At 43.1% G+C, this 21,229-nt stretch overlaps 1 protein-coding gene across 2 annotated transcripts in view; it reads left to right on the top strand.

Annotated features, from left to right (window-relative positions):
• ZNF277 (zinc finger protein 277) overlaps positions 1–3,812 on the top strand; it is a 100,958-nt gene extending 97,146 nt beyond the window's left edge. For both annotated transcript variants that reach the window (XM_010975554.3, XM_031455222.2), the window contains exons 11-12: positions 698–872; positions 2,303–3,812. In XM_010975554.3, the coding sequence (XP_010973856.3) occupies positions 698–872; positions 2,303–2,489 (362 nt within the window). In that variant the 3' untranslated portion in view covers positions 2,490–3,812. The remainder of the gene's footprint in view (positions 1–697; positions 873–2,302) is intronic.
• Positions 3,813–21,229: the final 17,417 nt, after the last annotated feature.

Below are 21,229 nucleotides of genomic sequence, written 5' to 3'. Positions count from 1 at the left end.
AAAAAACATGGGTTTCAAAATCAGACTAGAATTCATATTCCAGCTCCAGCACTTACTGGTTGCGTGACTTTGGGCCTCAGGTCAACAGAATGTTATAGAGAGTAGGTTATGTATGTTAAACGCACACTGCACTGCTTGGTAGTGTAGCTGGGTTATTTATTACAGATGTACCCAGTTGTATTGCTCTGATAGAGAGATTAGCGGCCTGGAGACATAAAGTACTGACTTGCTCATGCAGCCAAGACCATAAAAATCTCAATTCCACACCTCAGCTCACTGATGTACCTTCCTAGATTCTTGGGTGTGTTTGCTTTGCTGCTCTTATAGACGTGTGTGTATGTTGTATATATAATTAGCTTGTAGTCAAGAACATGGGCTGTGGAGCCAAGAGCCTGGTGTCAAATCCTGGCTCTACCACTTACTAGCTGTGCAGTCTTGGACGATTTCCTAATATATAATGTGGATATGGTAGTACTATTTATGTGATTGGGTTTTGCAAGGACTCGATATGTTAATGCATGGAAAGTGATTAGAACGGTGCCTAGCACATAAGCCCTATGTAAGTATTATTTGGTATCTATTATGCTTTAAAACTGCACTGCCTCTTCAGGTTGTAATAAAGAGAAGTGGTTCTTTTAAAAAATTATAACAGTGCAAAAATGGGTCTGACCAGTTGCCTAATGATTGTCATTTTCAGGATTGAATTTCTATCAGCAAGTGAAACTGGTCAATTTCATTCGGAGGCAGATTCACCAATGTAAATGTTATGGCTGCCATGAGAAATTCAAGTCCAAAGCTGATTTAAGGACTCACATGGAAGAAACTAAACATACATCCCTACTTCCTGAAAGGGAGATATGGGATCAGCCACAGTGAGTACTGCTCAACCAGACATACATTTCTTTGCTCCTTCTCCCTTATTTTGTCCCTTTATTTAATTCTTTTAAACTTAAAGGAAAAAAAATAAATTTATTTTAAAAAGTAGAAATCGTCAAAAGCGTTAATTTTTAAAATAAGCCCCCTCTTACAAGTATAACCAACTACTTCAGATTTTCTTGTGTGGAGATATGGATAGATGTACGTAGTTACAGAAGTAGCGATTTTTAAATTATATTTTGTCAACAGTGTTTATAAACACCTTCTATATCCAGTACACATTTATTGAATCATTTTTAATGTTTCCATTTATTCCATCGTATGGATATACCCTGAATTGTTATTTAGCTTTTTTATGTTTTGCTCTTATAAATAGTGATACAGTGGAGATCCATGTGCCTACATTTTTGCACACTTACCTAATTATTTCATTTAGACAAACTCTTAGAAATGAAATTACTGTGTCAAGCAGTATGCAACTACTAGAGCTTTTGATACATTTCTGCATCTTAGCACTTGGAAAACATTAAGCAGTTGTTCTGCTGGTACTGACTGTTGAGGTGGTGTTAGACTGCCAGGTATCCTTTGCCAGCCTCACCCTCTGGGATGGTTCTCAGATCACGCTGAATAACCTCAGCTGAGGGAACCTCTGAGAGGTTGTGGGGTTCTAGTTGCCTGGAGGTTCCTCTGTTCTCAGAGAATGTTAAATCAGAGCCCCCGGTACTCTAGCCAAGAAAGCTCTGATTTCTCCTCTTAAGAAAATTCCAGATTTATCAGAGGCAAAGTCAGCCTTGGATTAACCTGAGACCCTGTTTGTATAATTCTTATATAGGTTGAAAGCTTTAGAAGTAACTCAAAACCAACTCCAAAGTATGTCCAGAGAAGGAACCAGAATAATAGACTTAAAATTCTATAGATGTTTTAATTTTTGATCACCTAGAATGAAGGAAATAGTGATGATTAGGTTGGAGGAGGGGGAGATCCACAGGGGGGAACAGTTGTTTTTATCAGATATTTGAAGGAGTAGTGTATGAAAGAATAACTATATTTGAATTTTGTTAACCCTAGGGAAAAACTAGAACCATAGAGCAAAAATGAGAGGGGTGTCATTGTTAGATATACGGGGGCTATTATTTAGTAGTGGAGAGGGCTGCCTTTTAAAGATAGTAAGTTTCTTACTATGGCAGATATCAAGGAAAGGCTAAAATGGCCAGCTAGCAAGGATACTAGTAAGACTTGTTAGCCCATGAAGGTCAAAGTAAAAGTAACTCAGAAAATGTCTCCCTTACAGCCTTTGCAGAATGAGGTTGCAATTGTTGGCAAGGAAATGTGGCAAAATTATAGTAACGTGTACATTCAACTGCATAGAATTCTTCTGAATAATTTTATACCTTTGGTTATTCAGTATATATACGATTGTTTTCAGGTATTATTTTCCGACCTATGAAAATGACACTCTGCTATGCACGCTGTCTGACAGTGAAAGTGACCTGACAGCTCAGGAACAAAATGGAAATATTGCCATCATTAGTGAAGACACATCTAAACTGCATGCTTTGAAACAAAACAGTATTTTGAATCAGTTGCTACCACACGAGTGCTTGAAGAACTAGAAGAAACTGCTACAGAAGCAATGTTTCATGTTTCCCCCTGTGAGACAGACACGAAAGGATAAATGTGAACATCAGCAAAGGATTAGTCCTTGGTGAAGTAAACTTTAAAGAATGAATGTTCTTTTCAAAAAGTAGAGTAGAAACTAAATAAAATGAAGAGTTTTTCTATTTGGGCTCTAACATTTTATTATGTAATCATTGCAAATGATCTCATTTCTTTAGACTGTTATTTATCTATAATGAGGAGGATGTGCAAATCACAAAGAAATGAAATGTTCAAATTATTTATAAACCTAATTTCAACCAGTAGTTCAGTCTTTTCCCCACAGGTTCTCTTCATCCAGCAAGTCACAAAATTTGACAGATGTGTACTTTCCGTACTTCACTGGGTAAGCTGTATATATAGGGACCAAAAGAGGAGCCAGAGAAGAGAGGGAAAAAGGTCAAAGTCCTGGATAATGCACCAGTTGGACACTATTTCAGAGTAATCAAGATCTGACTATATTATCATTGCCATTTCCTGCCTAAAATTACTAAACGTTGTAGGAATGAACATCAAGTCAAGTAACTTCACTTTCCCCTACAACGTATACATTGCTAACAGATGATAACCATTTTTTAAAAGCATAACCACAGTACCATTATGACATCTAACAACATTAACAATAACTTCTTAATATTATATGTTTTCAGTTTTCCCTAGTTGTCTCAAAAATGTCTTTTTACAGCATTGCCTCCTGAGAAGTGCAGTGAGGAGGACAAAAGATGACTTTTGAGGATTCCTTCTCAAAATGTGTAATGTAAATTTACTGAAGAAACATCAATTAAAACCAAGTAAGGGACACTCTACAAGTAATTGGCCTTTACTCTTCAAAAATCAAAGTCATGAAAAACAAAGACTGAAGTAACTGTTACAGATTAAAGGAGACTAAAGAGACATTCACAGTGTATAATCCTAGATTGGATCCTGGACCATGAAAAAATGTTTTTCAATTGCTGTAAAAGATACTAGTGGGACAGTTGGCAAAGTTTGATTAAGGTAATAAATATTATGATTTTATATTAATTTCCAGATTTTCGTAATTGTACTATGGTTATGTATGAGAATATTCTTGTCTTTAAAAAATACACATGAAGTATTTAGGGATAAAGGAGCATTTTGTTGGCAACTCACTTTCAAAAAACTAATATTAGTATGTATAGAGAGAATGTTAAATACAGTAAGATGTTAACATTTGGAGAATCTAAAGGGTATGTGGGAATTCTCTGTACTGTGGCAACTTTTCTATACGTCTAAAAATATATCAAAATAACTTTTTAAAATGTCTGTTTATGGTTGATTTGTTTAAATCAGATTCCTAGTGAGATACATACTTTGCATTCAGTTGGTATGATCCGTAAGTGTCTTATGATCTATAACAGCTCCTGTTCCTTTTTGTTTTTTTTTAACTGCCACTTACCTGTTAAAGAAACTGGGGTCATTTGTCTCAGTTTCTGAAGGTGGATATTGTATCCTCTTTTTGTCCTTTAACATGTTCCTCTATCACCCATTTTTCCTCCAAACTGGTAGATCAAGAAACTCCATTAAATTTGTGTTCAAAAGAATTTTTTACAAGCATAGTTCATAAAAGATAGTGTGTGGTTTCTCTCGCATCACATCAGGCACATGGTACCTGATGTGCCACTTTTAAAGATGTCAGAATTGATCAGTGCATTCAGGTACTGGCAGTCTGATGCATCCTCATAAAGTTCCCCGATAAACCATTTTAGTATCCATGAGTATTTGTTCCCTAGATTTATTTTTATTTCTTTATGGGTTGCAAAATGGTGATTTTCTAGTTCTGTCATTTCTTTACAAATGGATTCTTCAACAGCATGGGCGCTATAGAACACTGGAGTCTAAAGTTCTAGTTTTCAACTGTTAATGCCACCCTATATAGGCAGTGCCCCAAGACGAATCTTGAAGTCGAATGGCCTGTCCTGAATCCCAAGGGTGATCTCCCACCATGTAATCTGAAATTGACTGAATTTGTAAATTATATGAGCTGTGGCCAAGGCTTTAGATCTCTAAGCCTCTAGCAGTACAGACACCCATACAGGGTTTTAAATGAAAACCAGCAAACAATGGAGCCCTTATTATAATGAAAACTACCTAAGTTAAAAACACAATTAAATTGTTTTAAGACCAAAGATCAAGAAGGCAATTAGTCCTGTGCTTAGAACCTTGTGTCTCTAGGAATCAGGTTTGTTTAGAAAATCAAGGAATGTCTGGAGTGTTTCTAGAATGTACTTCAGTCTTAGAACAGGAGCAATGGAAGAATGAGAACAAAATAGGCAGAGACCAGTTAAGCTTGAGAAGGAGAAAGCATTTTTGGAGATGACGAAGTTGAGATTTTAGAGAAGAGATCCAGTAGACATAAAAGGAGGAATGAAATTAAAGGACAGACCCGCAGATGAAAGGGAAAAGATGATGGACTGGGTGTTTCAGAAATAACCATTTAAAAGGTTATTTCCTAAATGGGTAAATATTTGGGGGTGGGGGGAGGATCATCTGGAACATAAGGACAGAACTAATAACTTAGTTCCAGAGAAACTGAACAAGAGACACATAGCCTCAGTGAACTGTGCTGACTGTCCCAGAGGGAGCACGGATACAGGCCACTGCAGGCCAAGTGCTCTCTCAGGGCCACGCAGAGACTCCTTGGAAAGAACCGCTGGGGAACTGTGCCTGGACGACTTGGGCAGTGGTGCCAAGTGTGCCCGACAGCCTGGACCGGCTGAGAGGAGAAGAGCGGTCAGATGCAAGTCAACTTTCAGGGGATTGTTGGATGAGTTCCAGATATCACTATAATTGTAGATAAGGACACAAGTACTGCCTGTGCCCAGAGGGAACACACCTGAGAAATGCTGAGAATTAAGACTAAATGAAGGCAACAAGAAAGATGAAGCATAATAGAAGAGAGTGAGTCCGGTCAGTGATGAGTGGACTCCAACCCTGGACTGGCTGTTAGCCCAGTCATAAAATACAAGCCGAGTATCTAACTAGGAAGAGTGAGAGTGACCGTGGGTTTGTGAACAGTAGTTGCCTGTGGCAGACTAGAAATTAGTGTCTTATCTCTCAGAACAAAAGACCCTGTTAGACAAAATCTGCACAAGAAAGGGCCATCTCTCCTATATCACTGAGGTGGTTATTCCCTTCCTGGTGTGGACGGTGGTAGGCAATGGCGGGGAGACACCTGCATGAGGGGGGTTTATGATCTTGTTTTCAGGTAGGCAGGGTGGACAGCAGAGAGCTCACCCTGCACCTGCTTTTTCTAGTTGCCTTCAGCTCAAAATAATCCTCATGCCAGAGTGGCATATATTGGGATGGTGTATTCTGACCTCCTACAGTCTCATATGTCACCCTGAGAGGAATATTTGTTGCTTCTTCCCACAGAGATGGTGAAACATGTTGCCAGCATTAACTTCCTGAAGGAGAGTCCTCAAAGTTGAGTTTATTTACAGACAAAGGACTTCAGATAACTTAGGCAGATGGACTAGCATCCTGGAGAAGCTGAAATCAAGATGTCACTGAGTCTCTTATGGAAAGTGCAAGGTTCTGGGAGTATCATTTTTTGATAGTTACTTGAAGGTCTTGGCATTGATTTGTTTTTTACTGTTCAATTTTGTTGGTGTTGGGTGCTTTGATGATACTCTTTAAAAAGTGAGATACAACAGAAGCGTGGTATTTAGTTCATCTTCTGAGACACTGAAAAAAAAAAGCCACACTAGTGGTGCTAGTGGTCAGACTCTTGTCCAGCCTGCTGAAAGAACCACAGTGCTTTTTCCAGGCGCAAAGAACCCCTCTGGTTCAGAACGAGCAGAATCAGAAACAGGGTGAGTATTACACTTTAATGTCTTTTAGCTTTAACTCAAGCAGGCAAAAGAATCTGATCTTAGAACTTTTAATTTCTCACTGGGAAATTCACAATGGTAGAGGGGTTATATTTAAATTGGGGTCATCAATATTTTACTGGAGTGTTTTTTTTTTTATTGAAGCATCTTTACATTGTCATGTAAGCTCTTTGCAGAATCTCTGATAGACTGTTCTAACCAACATGGATAGGTATAATTTAGAATGAAAAAGGAAATGGGAAACTTTCAGCTGGGCTTCAGCGTGGCCTGGAATTACTTCAGTCAGTTAATTGCCTTCCGAAGGCAAAAGCTACACTCTTCATCACCAGGCTCAGGAGAATTCACAAAGAAAGAGTAGTTGCCAAAGAGTTGGTTGAGGGGGCTTGGGGAATGAGCTCATGATGGGAGCAGCACTGTCATCATAGGATATTGATCAACGCCTGCAGGGGAGATTCTCGCACTCTTGGTTGGCCTTGAGTTTTGATGGTTAAGCCCAAGGAGCTAAGAGAACAAAAACCTGGAGAATGTTGGAAAGGGGGAGCTCCATTCCCCTAGCATCTTGTTTCTATGAGAAAAGGAATCCATTACAATAACATTCTGGGTTTCTTTCTGCCCGCCTCTCATTCCTGCAAAGGAGGAATGAATTTTCTAACTGGAAATTTGGAGAACAGGAGCTCCGCATGTGTGACTCAGCCCCTTCCTCCTCTTTTTTCTCTTTGGGATCTGTCTCTGTTGCAGAGAGAATACATCCTGTTCTGCTTCTCCTTTCTGCAAACTTTATAGAGTAGCAGGCTCTGCCAGAGCACTTGGAGGCCTTCAGTTGTCCAATACTGCCTACATCTGTGCAGGTAAGTCTGCCTGACTTTGGGGCTCAGTGTTAGGAAACTCACTTGCCCACAACTGTAAGCCATGTCCTCCACTGTCATCTTTATTAGCAATAATGGTGATATTTAGTTTCCATCTGCTTGACTCGTATCAACTGGCCTTTCTATAAGGTAAAGAATCTCTCAGGGAATGGTAGATATGGCCAGGATTACTAGGAAACCACTTCTCAGAGAGCTACCACTAAATACACTAAGTCCCAGCAGTCAGGAAATAGACTCAGTGCCATCCAAGACTAAGGCTGGGCAATAAAGCCAGAGAATTCTTGGATGTCATTAGTAAACCAGCTGTACTTATACTTTTTTTTAACAGAGGTACTGGGAATTGAACCCAGGACCTCCTGCATGCTAAGCACACACTCTACACTGAATTCCTCCCACCCCCCACCCCCACTGCACATAAACTTTCTGAAAAACCATTGGAAATAGGGTCATAGGTTGTAGTCCTCCAGAAACAGGCCTTAAGAATTTGAGGGCAGGTCATTAATTTCAGAGGTAAACCCAGAAAATACCAGTACAGGAAGTGAGGAAGTGAAAAATGAAACAGAAAGAACACAGAAACAGTGTGCATTAATGAGGAAGTTAATGCTGTAGGAATGGGGCTCCTCTGGGAGATTGCATGTAACACTTCTTAGAGTTGCACCCCACCTGCCATCACCACCAGGGGGCAAAAAGCTGGGATATTTACCCACCATCTCCACCGGTCGTGGGTTGAGGACTGCTCCGAGGGACATAAATTCCCTGGTACATCCAGCCTGCCTTGCATATCGGTCTGGTGCCCTCAGGAGGCTGGAGAAGGCTGTCACACAAAGACTGAGGAAGCTGTAATGCAAAAAGGGCCCAACAGTAACTAAGTTACAACTAAGATGCTGTATTATCACAAAAGAAAATGTTGTATGGAGACAGCAAATCCTCACAACTTTTCCATGTATCATCTCACTTGACCTTCAGAACAATGTTGTGAGGTGTCTAGTCAAGAATTTGTATCCTCATCAAGAGTAAAGAGAGGATTAGAAAACTGAAGATCAGAAAGATGGGGACTTGCCCAAAAGGAAAACGCATGACCAAGTAATATATGACAAAATAATACATGGGAATTTAAAATGAGACAAAGCCAAGTCCTGGGCTTCTTTAATGTATGGAGGAATAGCAATTCTTTTTGAGAGGATGGAGCCAAACTTGAATGAGAACAAGAATAAATTCTTTAATGTAAGTGCTTTGCCAAATTTATTTGCAGAATTAACATACCAGTCCACTTCCATCAAGGGCATCCAGTTGCAGCTATTGTTTGCAAAGTCTGCAGAAATAGCCACCTGACATCCTTGAAGATTAATTCAACTGTTTCTGTAAGCTTTAGGTGATGGATCGCTGAAAGATTGAACCAGGAGCTGCAGTTGAACTCTTACGCCTTATAATTGATATTATGAAAAGCTAAAGCATGTTCATTTCCTGATGATAGCAATTTGCAAGACTGAATGGCATTGCAAGCATGTTAATTCAAACTGACAACATTCAGCTAAGTTAATACTAATTTCACAATGTTCTAAGATTCAAGTGAAGCTGTATTTTTCTGAGTTTATAAAATTAGACTACAAAAACAGATTTTTGAGGATGTTCTCAGTCACTTGGCTTAGATACACAGTGAGCAGAGCAGTAAATATAACTGATAAAACCATATATTGTGATTTTGGTGTTTCATTATCTGGAAAACATTAGAAGAACGAAAGAAGATGCTGTGATAAATTGTAAAAACTAAAAAACTAAAAAAAAAAAAAAAAAAAAAAAAGGAGGAGAAAGTAAAAGACCAACCGAAGAATAAAATTTACTAATCTCTGATTCTCACAAAAGGCAACCCCCTTCTACACCTCCATCGTTGACTACAAAGGTGGAAGTCCAAAGCTTGGCGTTTGAGACCCCTCAGAATCTGGCCAAAACTACCTCCTCCAACACCTAATCCATCACTAAGTGCAGCCAATTCTGTTTCAGAAATACATCCCAGTCTCTACCACCAGCGTCTCTGGTCTGAACTACTGCAATCAATAGTCTCCTAGTTGGCCTCCGTCCTTCCTTGCTGGCTCATTCCTCCAATCTGTCCTCAAGCGGCTAGAAGGATCTTTAAAAATTCTATGCTATAGTGAACTTTCTTGATTGCTTACCCAGCATCCTCTTCCTCTTTCTTCCTTTCCTAAGAGTTTCCAAATTACTTGAGGGGAACTATTACCATTCCACCCTTATAAGTAGCAGCCATGCTATTGGGATGGACTTTCAGGGGGTCCTGATTGGAGTAAGAATCTCACTGCAGAGACTTGGTTATGCAGAGAGGTGCATAGCCAGGGCCTGCCCCCTGTCACTGCTCCAGGCTAATCCAGTTCGAGTGAAGGAATCCTGTTACGTGCTTAGAGAAGCTAGACTCTCCCTTCCCTTTTGATAAAAAGACACCTGTACCCTGGTTGCTGCCAAAAACCAACTCACAACCTTGAGGGAAGCTAGCCCAGGGACTCTCAAAGAAGAACAAAGAAGAGATTTCTGAGAAATGGAGCCAGAGCTCTCACCTCACCGTCCTCTGGACTTCTCGGTTACTCAGGTCAATAAATCCCCTTTATTGTTTAGTAAACTTTGAAGAGGGGTTTTGTGTTTTATACAGTGAGAGCATCCCCTGGAACATGGAAGCCAGTCCGCAAGGCCCTCAAGAGTCTGGCCCAGCAACATCTCCAAGCTCATTTCATGCTCCTCTCATGTGTGCCCGTGACTCTCCAGGCAACCAGGCCTCCTTCTGTTCCTTGAACCGACTGTGTTTTTCCCCACCTTGGTGTTTAGGCACTTTCTGTTCTCTGTGTACTCCTGCCCCAGCTCTTCAGCACTAACATCTCCTTATCATCCAGGCCTCAGCAGAACCATCTCCACATGCTGGCCCCGTCCGCTTTATATCCTACACTAACTTGCTTGCTGCCAGTGCAGTTTCAAATTCGGCATCCCATTAAGAAAAGGAGAGGGGGAAGGTCAGGCTGTGAGTTGAAAATAGTCTCAAGGGCCACAAGCAAATAGTGCATTTGGTCTCCTCCCACTGTCACCTCTGGGAGAAAATTAGACAGTAGGTTTGTGGGGTCATCAAAGTTTTCTGGGGTTAAGATGGAGAATTACATTGCCAAGAATCCCAAGAGGCTGCTTCCCCTGAGCCAAAAGCCAGACTGCACTTTGCCACCGGCTGTGTGGGTCTAAAAGGTCATGTGCTGGAAGCTGGCAGGGATGGGGCTGAGGAGGAGGTGGAGGGAGAGACAGCAGCAAGGCAGGAAAAGATGAGGGAGACTGCAGGGCTCAGAGAGGGCAACCGGTTCAGCACCAGAGAGAGGTAAAGAGGACTTGGAGGATATTTTGAGGATCAATGCATGATGCACAGTTGTCTTCCTTAAAAACATCCCTTGGGAAACAGAAAATAGGCTAAAGGTTACTAGGGGTGGGAGAGGGAAATGGGGAGTTACTGTTTGATGGTTACAGAGTTTCTGTTTGGTGTAATGAAAAAGTTCTAGAAAGAGTGGTGATGGTTGCACGAGATGTGAATTTAATGCACTTAAAATGTCAAAATAGTCAATTTATGTTATGTACATTTTACCACAGTTTTTTAAGATACCCCAAAAAAAGATAAAAAAATAAACCACCTAACTCTAAAAGATGAACTGCCAGATGTTACCAAGGAGGCTGGCACATTAATCTGGTCAGGAGGTGGTAAGAACCTCAACCCAGGCAGAGAAAGCCAGGGAAAAATATGGAAGGAGATTATTGGTCAGGACCAAGTGCATCTGGTTTTGGATCTGCTGGATTTGAGAAGTGCTGGTTACTGCCTGGCTCCTCCTTGGACTGAAGCCCTCATTCCCCCTGGCCTGGATGTAGGTATATAATAGCCCATGGTTGCAGCTCTCTCTGGGAATGCAGTTGGCCAAATGGAGCTACATTGTCCAGGGGGTGTGGAAATTTGGGAAGAAATGGTTCCCGGAAGGAGGCAGTAATGGGCAGAGAAGGCAGTCTGAGAGTCTCCATTGCATTTGGCAACATGGAGGTCGTTGGTGACTTTGGCAGGAGGTGGGCATGCAGAGGGGCAAGGTCCAGATTGCAGCAGGATGGAGGCCACATGGGAGGCAGTGAGGAAAAGCTGGACCTGCATCTGGAAGGAAGGGTAGGAAGGAGGGCAAGGAAAGACTTGCCAGGCAGGGAAAACGCTGTGAGCCAGGGAACCCAGGCTGGGGAATCACCTGGTTTAAATGGGGAGGGACAGGAGGAAGGCAGGAGGGATGTCTGGAGCAGTGCTGCTGGCTGTCTTAAATGGTAGGCTGTGGGAATTGAGCAGAATTAACCAGGCTGTCTCCACAGATGTGTCTGAGTTCCACGGGGTTCAGGATTCCGCCCTCTAGTGGGAACTGGGCTTTTGCACCAGGTGAATGTTTTGACCACGGTCCCTTGGGCTCCGCATGTGTGAATGCAGACATCATACATTTTCTGAAGTGAATTCCATTAAGCCAGTTGAATTCCTGAATCAGTCCTCATGTGTCTTGTAAACTTGTATCTAATACTTTTAACTTTTATTTTACTAAAATTATTTTCAAACAATTTAATTCTGTTTTGTGAAAGTTGTACCGGAAGTATTGAATAAATCTATCAAATTCCATCCACTATAGCTTCTGCCATTGTAAATTTTCTTTTGGGACCGTTGTTTTTTATCAAATCCAATTCCCCTTGCTTGCAAATATAAATTTTATCAAGATAATTTGACCTTTTAGAAATCTAAAAAAAATTGTACGTTGTTATGTTTTAACCATTATCAGCCCTTATTTTTGAGATTATTCCTTCTAATAAAATTCGTTATGACTAGGAAAAAAAAATTCCTTGATAAAAATCTTTTGTCAAGGCCTCTGGAGTTGGTCTGTGTTCCTTTTGGGTATACTAGACAGAAGCTGGACCCAAGATAGCCTTGTGGTAGTCCAGTTACAAAGGGATAAACACAAACTTCAGGGTAAAACTTAATGTATCCTTTTATCAAGGAAATTTCAAGGCACTAATGAAAGAGTTCTTTTGACTCTCTGCACCTATGACTTAACGATCAATGAAGGATTTAAGCTCCGGAGAGAATCTGGCTTATTAATTTATAAGAAAGCTTTCATCTTTGCACATTCTTCTTTTCCTCAGAAAGTGACAAACATAGTTATTTTAAATCTCCCTTGAAACCAATGACAATATTAATCATGTTTTTTAAATGCCTTGGTTAGTGAAATTCTTTCATTCTGTAGCATGTTATTACTCTAGCCACTGAAATAATTTCGGTTAAATTATTAAAGCAAGCTCTCACCATGGTGCACATAATAAGCAGACTTATGAGTAGGTGGACCCTCGCAAAATCCCTTTCTTCTTAGCATTTGGAACCTAGAAAAATGACAAATTCATATGAGTCAAGCTAAGAGGATTGATTTTAAAAGTTAAGGAGGGGGGCAAAAATTATCTGGCAGCACACAATGTGCCAAGATGAGATTATCTTCCTGTTAGAGTGGAATCAGAAATCCTCACGTCCAGGCGGTAGATCTCATGTCATAGCCTCAGTCCCCGCAGCTCCGGTCCTAATCAGAGTGAGTGAGGTGGGCCACGCAGGCTGCAGGGACACCTGTGCACCCTCCCGGGTCAGTGCTTAGCACATAGGAAAGGTTTAATAAATATTAACTATTTTGTTATGATGGATTTATTCCTGAACCCTGTAGTGGGCATCAGAAATGTTCCCAGGGCAAGGAGAGCCCTCACCCTTGTGGCCTTTGTCATCCATCCTATAAAGAACCCTTGTCTGAGTGCAACCCCTCCCTTTTATCACACCCGCCTTTGTCTCAGATTCTTCTCTTCAAAGCTGCCCTTGATGATCTTAACTTGATTTCATCTATATGAAAATATTCACAGACATGGGTGCTCATTGTACTAATCTTTCTACTTAAGAATATGTTAGAAATTTTCCTTAATAAAAAGTTTTTAAAAGTCATTATTCACTGGAATTGCTCCAAACACACCCTCCGTAAGGATGGCTCTGACTAATACCCCATGAAACTGACACCTGGGCAACGACTTGCAGGCACCAACTCTGGAACTCCGGCCACATGTGAATCACTGCAGAGCAGCTGTGACAACAGCACATATAAGGTGTGAGCCTTACTCCCCGCCCTAGCACGGCCCTCTGAAGAACGTCAGCCATCCAGCACATAAAATGCTGATTTATCAGAGTTGTTGGGGTCAGAGTTTCCAGGCTGACTGTGATCTCACGGCTGGGATAATCCAGTTGGCCAGACCCTGTCCAGGGCCCTGGGGCCAAATCTCCAGTCAACTCCAGTCAAGATACCTCACAGACAAAAAGCAGGTGATTATTGGAAGAAGGTAAAAAGAATGTAGATAGATGAATGTTCATTATTACTATTGGGAAAGAAATTCAAAGCACTTGCCTGAATTTCTGTAGCTCAATGCCAACATCTTTGTAAAATGTGCTGCTGGATCGGTGCCTCTGCTTTCTTGTGTGGATTTTCGAAATAATAATTGTACCTATCTCATAGTACCTATGTCATAAGAAATAAATGAGGTTGTATTTTTTCATGTTTTTATTGAAGTGTAGTTGATTTACAGTGTTGTGTTAGTTTCATGTGTACAGCAAAGTGATTCAGTTATATATACATATATATAAATATACATACTTTTTCAGATTCTTTTCCATTATAGGTTATTAAAAATGAGGTTGTAATTTTTAAATGCTTCCCATAGTTCCTATAGCACAACCATATCAAAATATTAATAGCATTTTTTGCACAAATGGAAAAACTCCATCCTAAAATTCATATAGACTCTCAAGGGACCCAAATAGCTAAAACAGTCTCAGAAAAGAACAAAGTTAGAGATCTCACCCTTCCTGATTTCAAGACATATCACAAAGCTCCGGTAACCAAAGCAGTGTGGTATTAGCATAAAAACAGATAGCTAGGTGAATAAGATAGAATAGAGAGCTCAGAAATAACATGGTTTCCAGAATGTAGGAAGTGTTTAAAAAATGTGCCATTATCATCACTAAGCCTGATTATAATTACCAGTTTTTCTCCCAGCCTCCTCTGTATGCTACATACTGACGTGAGCCATTTAATCCATTCTTTACTTCTTTGAGTTTGGCACGTGTTGACTAGGTGTAAGGAGACTTGTGAGTTAGGCAGGGATTAAGTGAGGAAGAACAGGTTCCAATCTTATTAGGCCCCAAGGACTCAACCTGATATTTCTTTTCTACCTTCCAGGGATTGGACTTAGAGTTTGAAGTTATCTTCGTCCCACCGTTGGGAGTTACCAGATGAGCAGTGGCGGTCAGCTAGTGTTAAAGGCAAAGCCAGAGCTCACACAGCCAAGTATGGACCCCTAGGCACTGTTAATAACATAGTCTTCAGCGTATGGGAGGCCAAATAAGGTTTGCACCCTTGAATGCCACACTGCTGGGTATATTTTCAATATCTGACTGCATGGAGGATGAAACAGTCCAACAGTCTAAAGGAGAATTTTATTGTGCAGGTAATTTCAGAGTATCCCTGAGGTAAGGACTACATTGTTGGGCAGACAGCTCAGAGATCAAGGCCTGAGCAAGCGTTTTTTCACTGTCTTGAGCTACAACTACTTACAGAGTTTCAGAAGGGCTTAACAAGAGCCACAAAAATTTCTGAGTATTTGTCAGAAACTATGCCAGAATTCTGGGTTGACATTCTCTCAGAAAGCTATTTGCTTTTTTCTTCCCCGAACTAATTGCTACAACTTGAATATAGTCAATGGTAATGACTAAATCTGAGTTTCATTTCACACTGCAAAATGTGTTAGTCCCAGCTTACTCCACTTATGCCATCATAAAAGTCTGCTACTGCTGATACTTTTTTAAAGTTCTATGTGTGAGAGGTGGTCTGTCTTCAGTCCTTTTATTTTTAACCAGGAGAAAATTATAAATTCATCAACCAGCAAGCAAGTATAACTTACAAATACAGTCAAGGAAGTGGTGCCAGACATTCTTCTCCAAGATGTGCCATCGATGACTCATGGGTGGGTTCTGTCAGAGTCACCCTTCTGGGCTCAACCATACCTAAGATAGTTGGTGAATGTCCCATACTTATACCCTACAACAGGGAGCTGTCAGTTCACTGAGTACCTGGATCCCCAGTGTCTGCTGTTGTATCCTGAGGACCCTAGGGCATCCTGAGCTTTCCAGGGAATTGGGGCCACGATGAAGGCACTTGTGTGCCCCCTCCCACAACCCTCCAAGGAACCACAGGGTGATAAGCATTTAGGTAAATAAACAGGCACCAGCTGCTGGTGTGCTCAACTCTGGACATCAGTGGACACCAGATCTGGATGTCCAAAGCACATGACACATCAGGGGCTCGTCTATGCCACAGTCTTGACTAGTGGTTAGTAACCCTGGGTCCCTGGACTCTCCCCAAGGGGCCTCTGAATATGAATAGGAAAAATGACATCTTTATTGTAACTGACCTTAAAGTGATATTTAGCACTTCCTTCCACTATGAATGTAGGCAGCGAATCACGGTAGAATTAACGGTGCTTTGGACGATAGATGATAGAAAACAGAGATAGATTCATATCACAATCAGCTGTTGCAGACATCTCAAAATACCGTTTTACAGTCATTATTCAACAGTTGCTATACTCACCACTGAATTTTCTTGAATGCATTAGTAAAGATGCACATCTATTACTGTATTTACACTTTTATTAGCATTTTTATGACTGTTTTTAACATATTTGGTTTCCTCTGTATTTAGTTTTATTTTGGAAAAGTATTCTTCTGAAAAAATGCCCGTAGTCTTCACCAGGCAGCAACGGGCCCACGACATATCAAAAAAGCTTAAAAAAAAAACTCTGGTCTAGAGTAAGGATGTCACCTCTGCACTAATCACAGGACTCCTTTCAGAGACTGGATTTAACTTCAGAATCCTACTCAGCACAGTGCATCAGGCAGCCACCGGCAGTCAACCGGAGTTGGCCTCTGAGATGATGCCGATTTATCACCTCTGGTTGGTAAGAAGGAACTGACACAATGACAAGCCATCTCCTGGTTCCACAAGGTTCAGGTCCACTTGGAGATTAAGACAGCCCTGAATTATTACATCCGTTCTGGATTCTTCTGCCCACAGGGAACGCTTTCCAACTTGTGCTGAGTATTCGCAGTGAGTCCTCAGGTGTCCAGAAAGTTCCTGAAGAAGACATGCCCCTGGAAGAAATGGTCAGTAGCTCACGGCACTGTGCAAAGGTCTTCCAGTTTTCCTCAGGGAGCCATCCACATGTCCAGGTGTCACAGCCAGGCCGCTACCAGTACAGCAGTGAGCATCAGGAAAATATGAAATGCTCCCTGCCAGTTAGTGACCAGGCACCCGCCCAAACTCCCTGAGTGCCCTTGTGCCCCCCCCCAGACACCCTGGCCCCAGGAAGCCTGGGTGGGCGCTATAGGAGGGCAGCCCTGGAACTGGCTAAGTCTCCTGCATGCTTGAGGCTGTGCTGCATGTCCTCCTCCTCCATCCAGCTTCTGTCACTGCTGCCAAAGGAGGCTCAGACCCCAGCCCTGCTGGGACGGGGCCTGTTGTCCTGTAGGGAAATATACCCAGCGCCCACCTGTCCACTCCAAGGCTGCAGTGTCCTGCTTGCCTTCCCCCAGGGGTCACTTTTGCGTGGCCTCTTTGGGTTCATAGTGTTGAAATATTTTGACTATCACAGCCACCCTCCCCTGCCTCTAAATCTCTGCCACTTTCACAAGGGGGATACCAGGGATCTTACTTGCTGAGATGGTCGTGTGAAGGACCCCAGTGTCACTTCCCTACATTTTTTCTAAAAAATGCTACCAGCGGATGAACCGGAATTCACAGGGAAGAGGCAGCGTTGCATCAAAGGGGAGGGAGCTCGTGGGCACTCTTCCTCCCCCACATCAGGGTTCATTCACAGCACCAAACCTCTCACTGTGGTCCTTGGAGAGCTACGGTCCAAACATTCCCCCGGCTCTGAGCGCACGTCTAAAACAACTGACCTGAGTCTCTGAGTTCAAGTGGCTCAGCAGCAGCTGCCCACCACCACCCTGGATCCTTCTCACCCCAGAATGGGGGGCCTCTTTTCTAGCGCACAGCACTCATAGTAGATGGCTTCATTATTGCCTTAAAATAAGAAGAATAATGTAAAAGTTTGGAAATCTCTCTGTTGATCCGAGAATGTCCCACCCAAACATTGTCTTCACAGTCTGGTATGTTATTTCAGACCCTAAATGGTGAACAGTGCCTTTGGAACATTATCCAACAATAAAATGTGTGGCGATGTCTGTGGTGTGCCACTGAGCTGCACAGCTGAAACTGCCCTGGCTGGTTGCGCGCCTTTCCTTCCTTTCCAGCGGGCTGGGCATCGGAGTCAAAAGAGCTGAGTGGATTTTCTCTCTCCTGCTTCCAAGCTGCGTGCCCTGGGGAGCCACTTGGGCCTTCCAAGCCTCAGCTATTTATCTAATCCAAAGTTGGTGTGAGGTTTAGAGGAATGTAAAAGGCCCAGCCCAAAGGCTAGCATATAATAAAGACCCAGTCATTTGTTATTTTTGTGGTCTTGATGCTCTTTGGTATTGGAATGAGCCAAGGGGCTGCATGCAGGCAAAGTGATGGTACGTCTGGAAGGATACAGGGAAAGCTTGACCTTGTTATCATGTAATTGTTCTCCAGCTTCTCCGTTAAAGAGGCATTATTGGGATTAATAATTTTGTTAAAAATGCAAATAATTCTAGGGATGCACTTCATTGAACTTGGCACTCATTTGCACTGATAGGATATGTGTTATTGGGACCAAAATACAACATGTGAGTGTTCAGAGTGTCCCCTCCCGTGGAGACTGGCAGTGAATGAGGAAGAAGAAATACAGTTTGAGAGAAGGAGAAATGGGGGGTCACGGGATCCGTGGTTCTCTGCCAGGTGTGCGTCAAGTCAGACCCACTTTGCACCATGTGGCCTGAGGAGAAAGAAAGAGTGCTTTGGAGAAGCATTAAAAAGAGTTGAATTTTAATTAAAGTAAAAAAAAAGTTGATGGGGTGGGGGTTGCTGTGGTTGACTCATCCTTGTTTCAGGTTGGGTTCTCCAGAAGCAGGGCTGAGACGGAGTTTGGGATACAAAGGTGTATTTGTATGTGCACCTGGGAGGAGAAGTGGCCACACATGGAAGACACACTGGCCCTCCCTCCAGCCTCGGTCGATCGGTGTGGGTGGAGCCTGGGAGCCAGGCCGCCTCTCCCAAGCCCTCCCACCCTGCGGCTGGAGGCTGGCTGCTGACTGGACTCCTTGGCTGAAACAAGGTGGGTGACTTGGCTCTGTGACTCCCACATCTTCCCAGCGTGGAGCTGGGAGCCCTACTTCCGAGCCCATTCCATGGGCTTCCTCCATTGCTCCCTGAGCCTCTCTTCCTGAGGGAAACTGGGAAGACAGAGGTGAGTGGACAGAAGACACCACCACTGTTGGTCCCTGTGGCAACCACTCTTCCTTGTATCCCTCCTTCCCTGTCTATTCTGAGGTCCCCTTGCCCTCAGCCACCCACTGTGTTGGCCTCGGTGGCCTACCTGCTGCCATGACTACCCGAACCTTTAGTTCCAAGAGGCCTAAGGTTCCGGTCAACATGCTCTTCTTGGGTGGAACTGGTACGCATGCCCATTTTACGGTCACAGTTGAGCAAGGGAATGCCACAGAGTACCCAAGGGGGCCGCACATATATTCCTCCTGTCCCCACTGCGTGACAACAAGCCTGTCTCCTCCTGATGACAGAGGGCATGGCCCACACCAGTATGGTAAGTTCTCTTCTTATTATTGGTCCCTGGACACAAGGAGGCCAAGCTGCCTGGGTAGAAGCCATAACTGATAATTCCAAAGACCCTTGCTATGTCCCTTGGCCTTTGAGTGTCCAGTTTTCTGAGCCTGCAGAGCCCAGAACTGGAGAAGCTGGGTCATTGAGAGTGATGGTGAGTGGGTCCACCCCCACTTCCACTCTTGTTCCGGATCCCATCTCTTCTTTCTCTTGGAGACAAAGCATGTAACAATCTTTGATGAATATACTGTACCCTAGAGATTAGGACCCCATCCTGTCAGAGTAATGCCTGTGACGGGATTTCAGCTGTGCCCTCAGCAGGCTGTTTCAACGCTCTTTCAGGTGGGCAGCTTCTGAGAGGTGTGGAATGTGCTGCAGCCCATGGATCCCATGGTCCTGGGCCCACTGCTTCTGCTCCTCTGCAGTGATGTTGTCCCATGGTCTGATGTGATGTTACTTGGGACCTCATACCAGTGGATTAGACATTCTGTAAGCCCCTAGATAATGGTCTTGGCTGTGGCCTACAGGTAGGAAAGGCAAATCTGTATCCAGAGTACATGTGCATTCCTGAACTGCTGGCTTCCCCAGGACTGAAGAGGCCCAGTGTAGTTGATGCCATATTGGGGGCTCAGTCCTGGTCTCTGTTGCTGGACATTCAACAACGGCGATTATTCACTTTAGGCCTTTTCCCTTTCCACTCAAAGGGAATGACTGGTAGGAAGATCAGTCTTGGTAAGCGAGAGTCCATACTGCTGGCCTGTACATCACCCTTGTCTTTGCCACTGTGGCCACTTCACTCATTGGATAGCTCTGGGGTAGCTTAGGACAGGCTGGTGAATGTCGACTGGCCTGGTCATTTTGTCTCCTTGGTTGTTAATTGCCTCCTCTGTGATAGACACAGTTGGTGGATGCTAACGTGTGATGCAAAGGTCTTCACACTCTGTGCCTATGCCCACGTGTCCAACCACGTGCTCTCCCCTAGCTCTCTTCTTTCTTCTTGCTGACTAGCTGGTCCATTTGATACCATCTGTGAATCCATAAATATTCTAATCTTGAGCCATTTCTCTGACTATACAAAATCAGTAACCAGATGTACCCAGAGGTCTGTCCACTGGGAGAATTTTCTCTTGCCACTGTCTTTCAAAGCCACACCTGAGTAAGTCTGAGGGATGGCTGCTATCCATTTCAAATTGCATATACATACCGAGCTGACCCATCCATCAATCAAGATTTAGCTTTCTCCTCCTTCTTCACTTAGTCATCCCAGATCACCCAGGCAGTCATAAGTATGAGCTGAGGGAAGAATGCTAGTGAGTTGAGGGAGGGGTGCTGGTGCAACAGTGGGACTCTGGTCTACACCCTCACACAGCTCACTTTGCCCTCTGGTCCTGTTCATGCTCAGCCTGGAATATACCACTTCCACTTTGTGGAGGATTGCTGTTGGTTTAGTCCAGTATTAGGACAATCGGTCTGTCAAGACCCAGCTTACGATGGGCAGCTTGAGAAGCTTGGCCACGTGGTGTCCTTTGTTAAGCATTCTGTCTCTTTCAGGGCCCAGTAGCGTTCCAGAAGTCGTTTTTCAAAAGGCATGGCCTTGCTCCTGAACCTCCGGGACCTATATCATGATTCTTCTCGTGGGGCTTGCCACAAACTCCCCACAGCATCTTTCCCCGACTGATACCTTTAACACCACCGGATCTGCTGAGTCATGTGATTCGCGCAGGAGGGCTGCTCACATCAGAGTCTGGACGTGCTGTAGAGCCCTTTCATGTTGTGGCAGCCCTCAAATCCAGCAGCCTCTTACCTCACCCAGTACAGGGGCCTTGAAACAATCACTAGCTGTCAAATGCGACATCTTCAGAACCCAAAGAGGCCTACCAGACACTGTGCGTCCTTCTTCATGGTAGCAGGTGAAAGATACAATAATTTGTTTTTCCCTTCGGAGGGGATATCAGCCTGCCCCTGACCACTCGAGCTTAGAAGTTTAATATGTGTAGCAGGCCCCTAGATGTTCAGAGTCTATCTCCCACCTTCTGGAGCACCTGTAGAGGCTACCTTTTGTTCATCCTGCCTAATTAACATACTGCTTATTAAGTAA

Source organism: Camelus dromedarius, chromosome 7, assembly GCF_036321535.1.
Source record: "Camelus dromedarius isolate mCamDro1 chromosome 7, mCamDro1.pat, whole genome shotgun sequence".
Lineage (NCBI taxonomy): Eukaryota > Metazoa > Chordata > Mammalia > Artiodactyla > Camelidae > Camelus > Camelus dromedarius.
The sequence above is the reverse complement of the archived record's forward strand: the minus strand, read 5'-3'. Positions and strand labels throughout refer to the sequence as shown.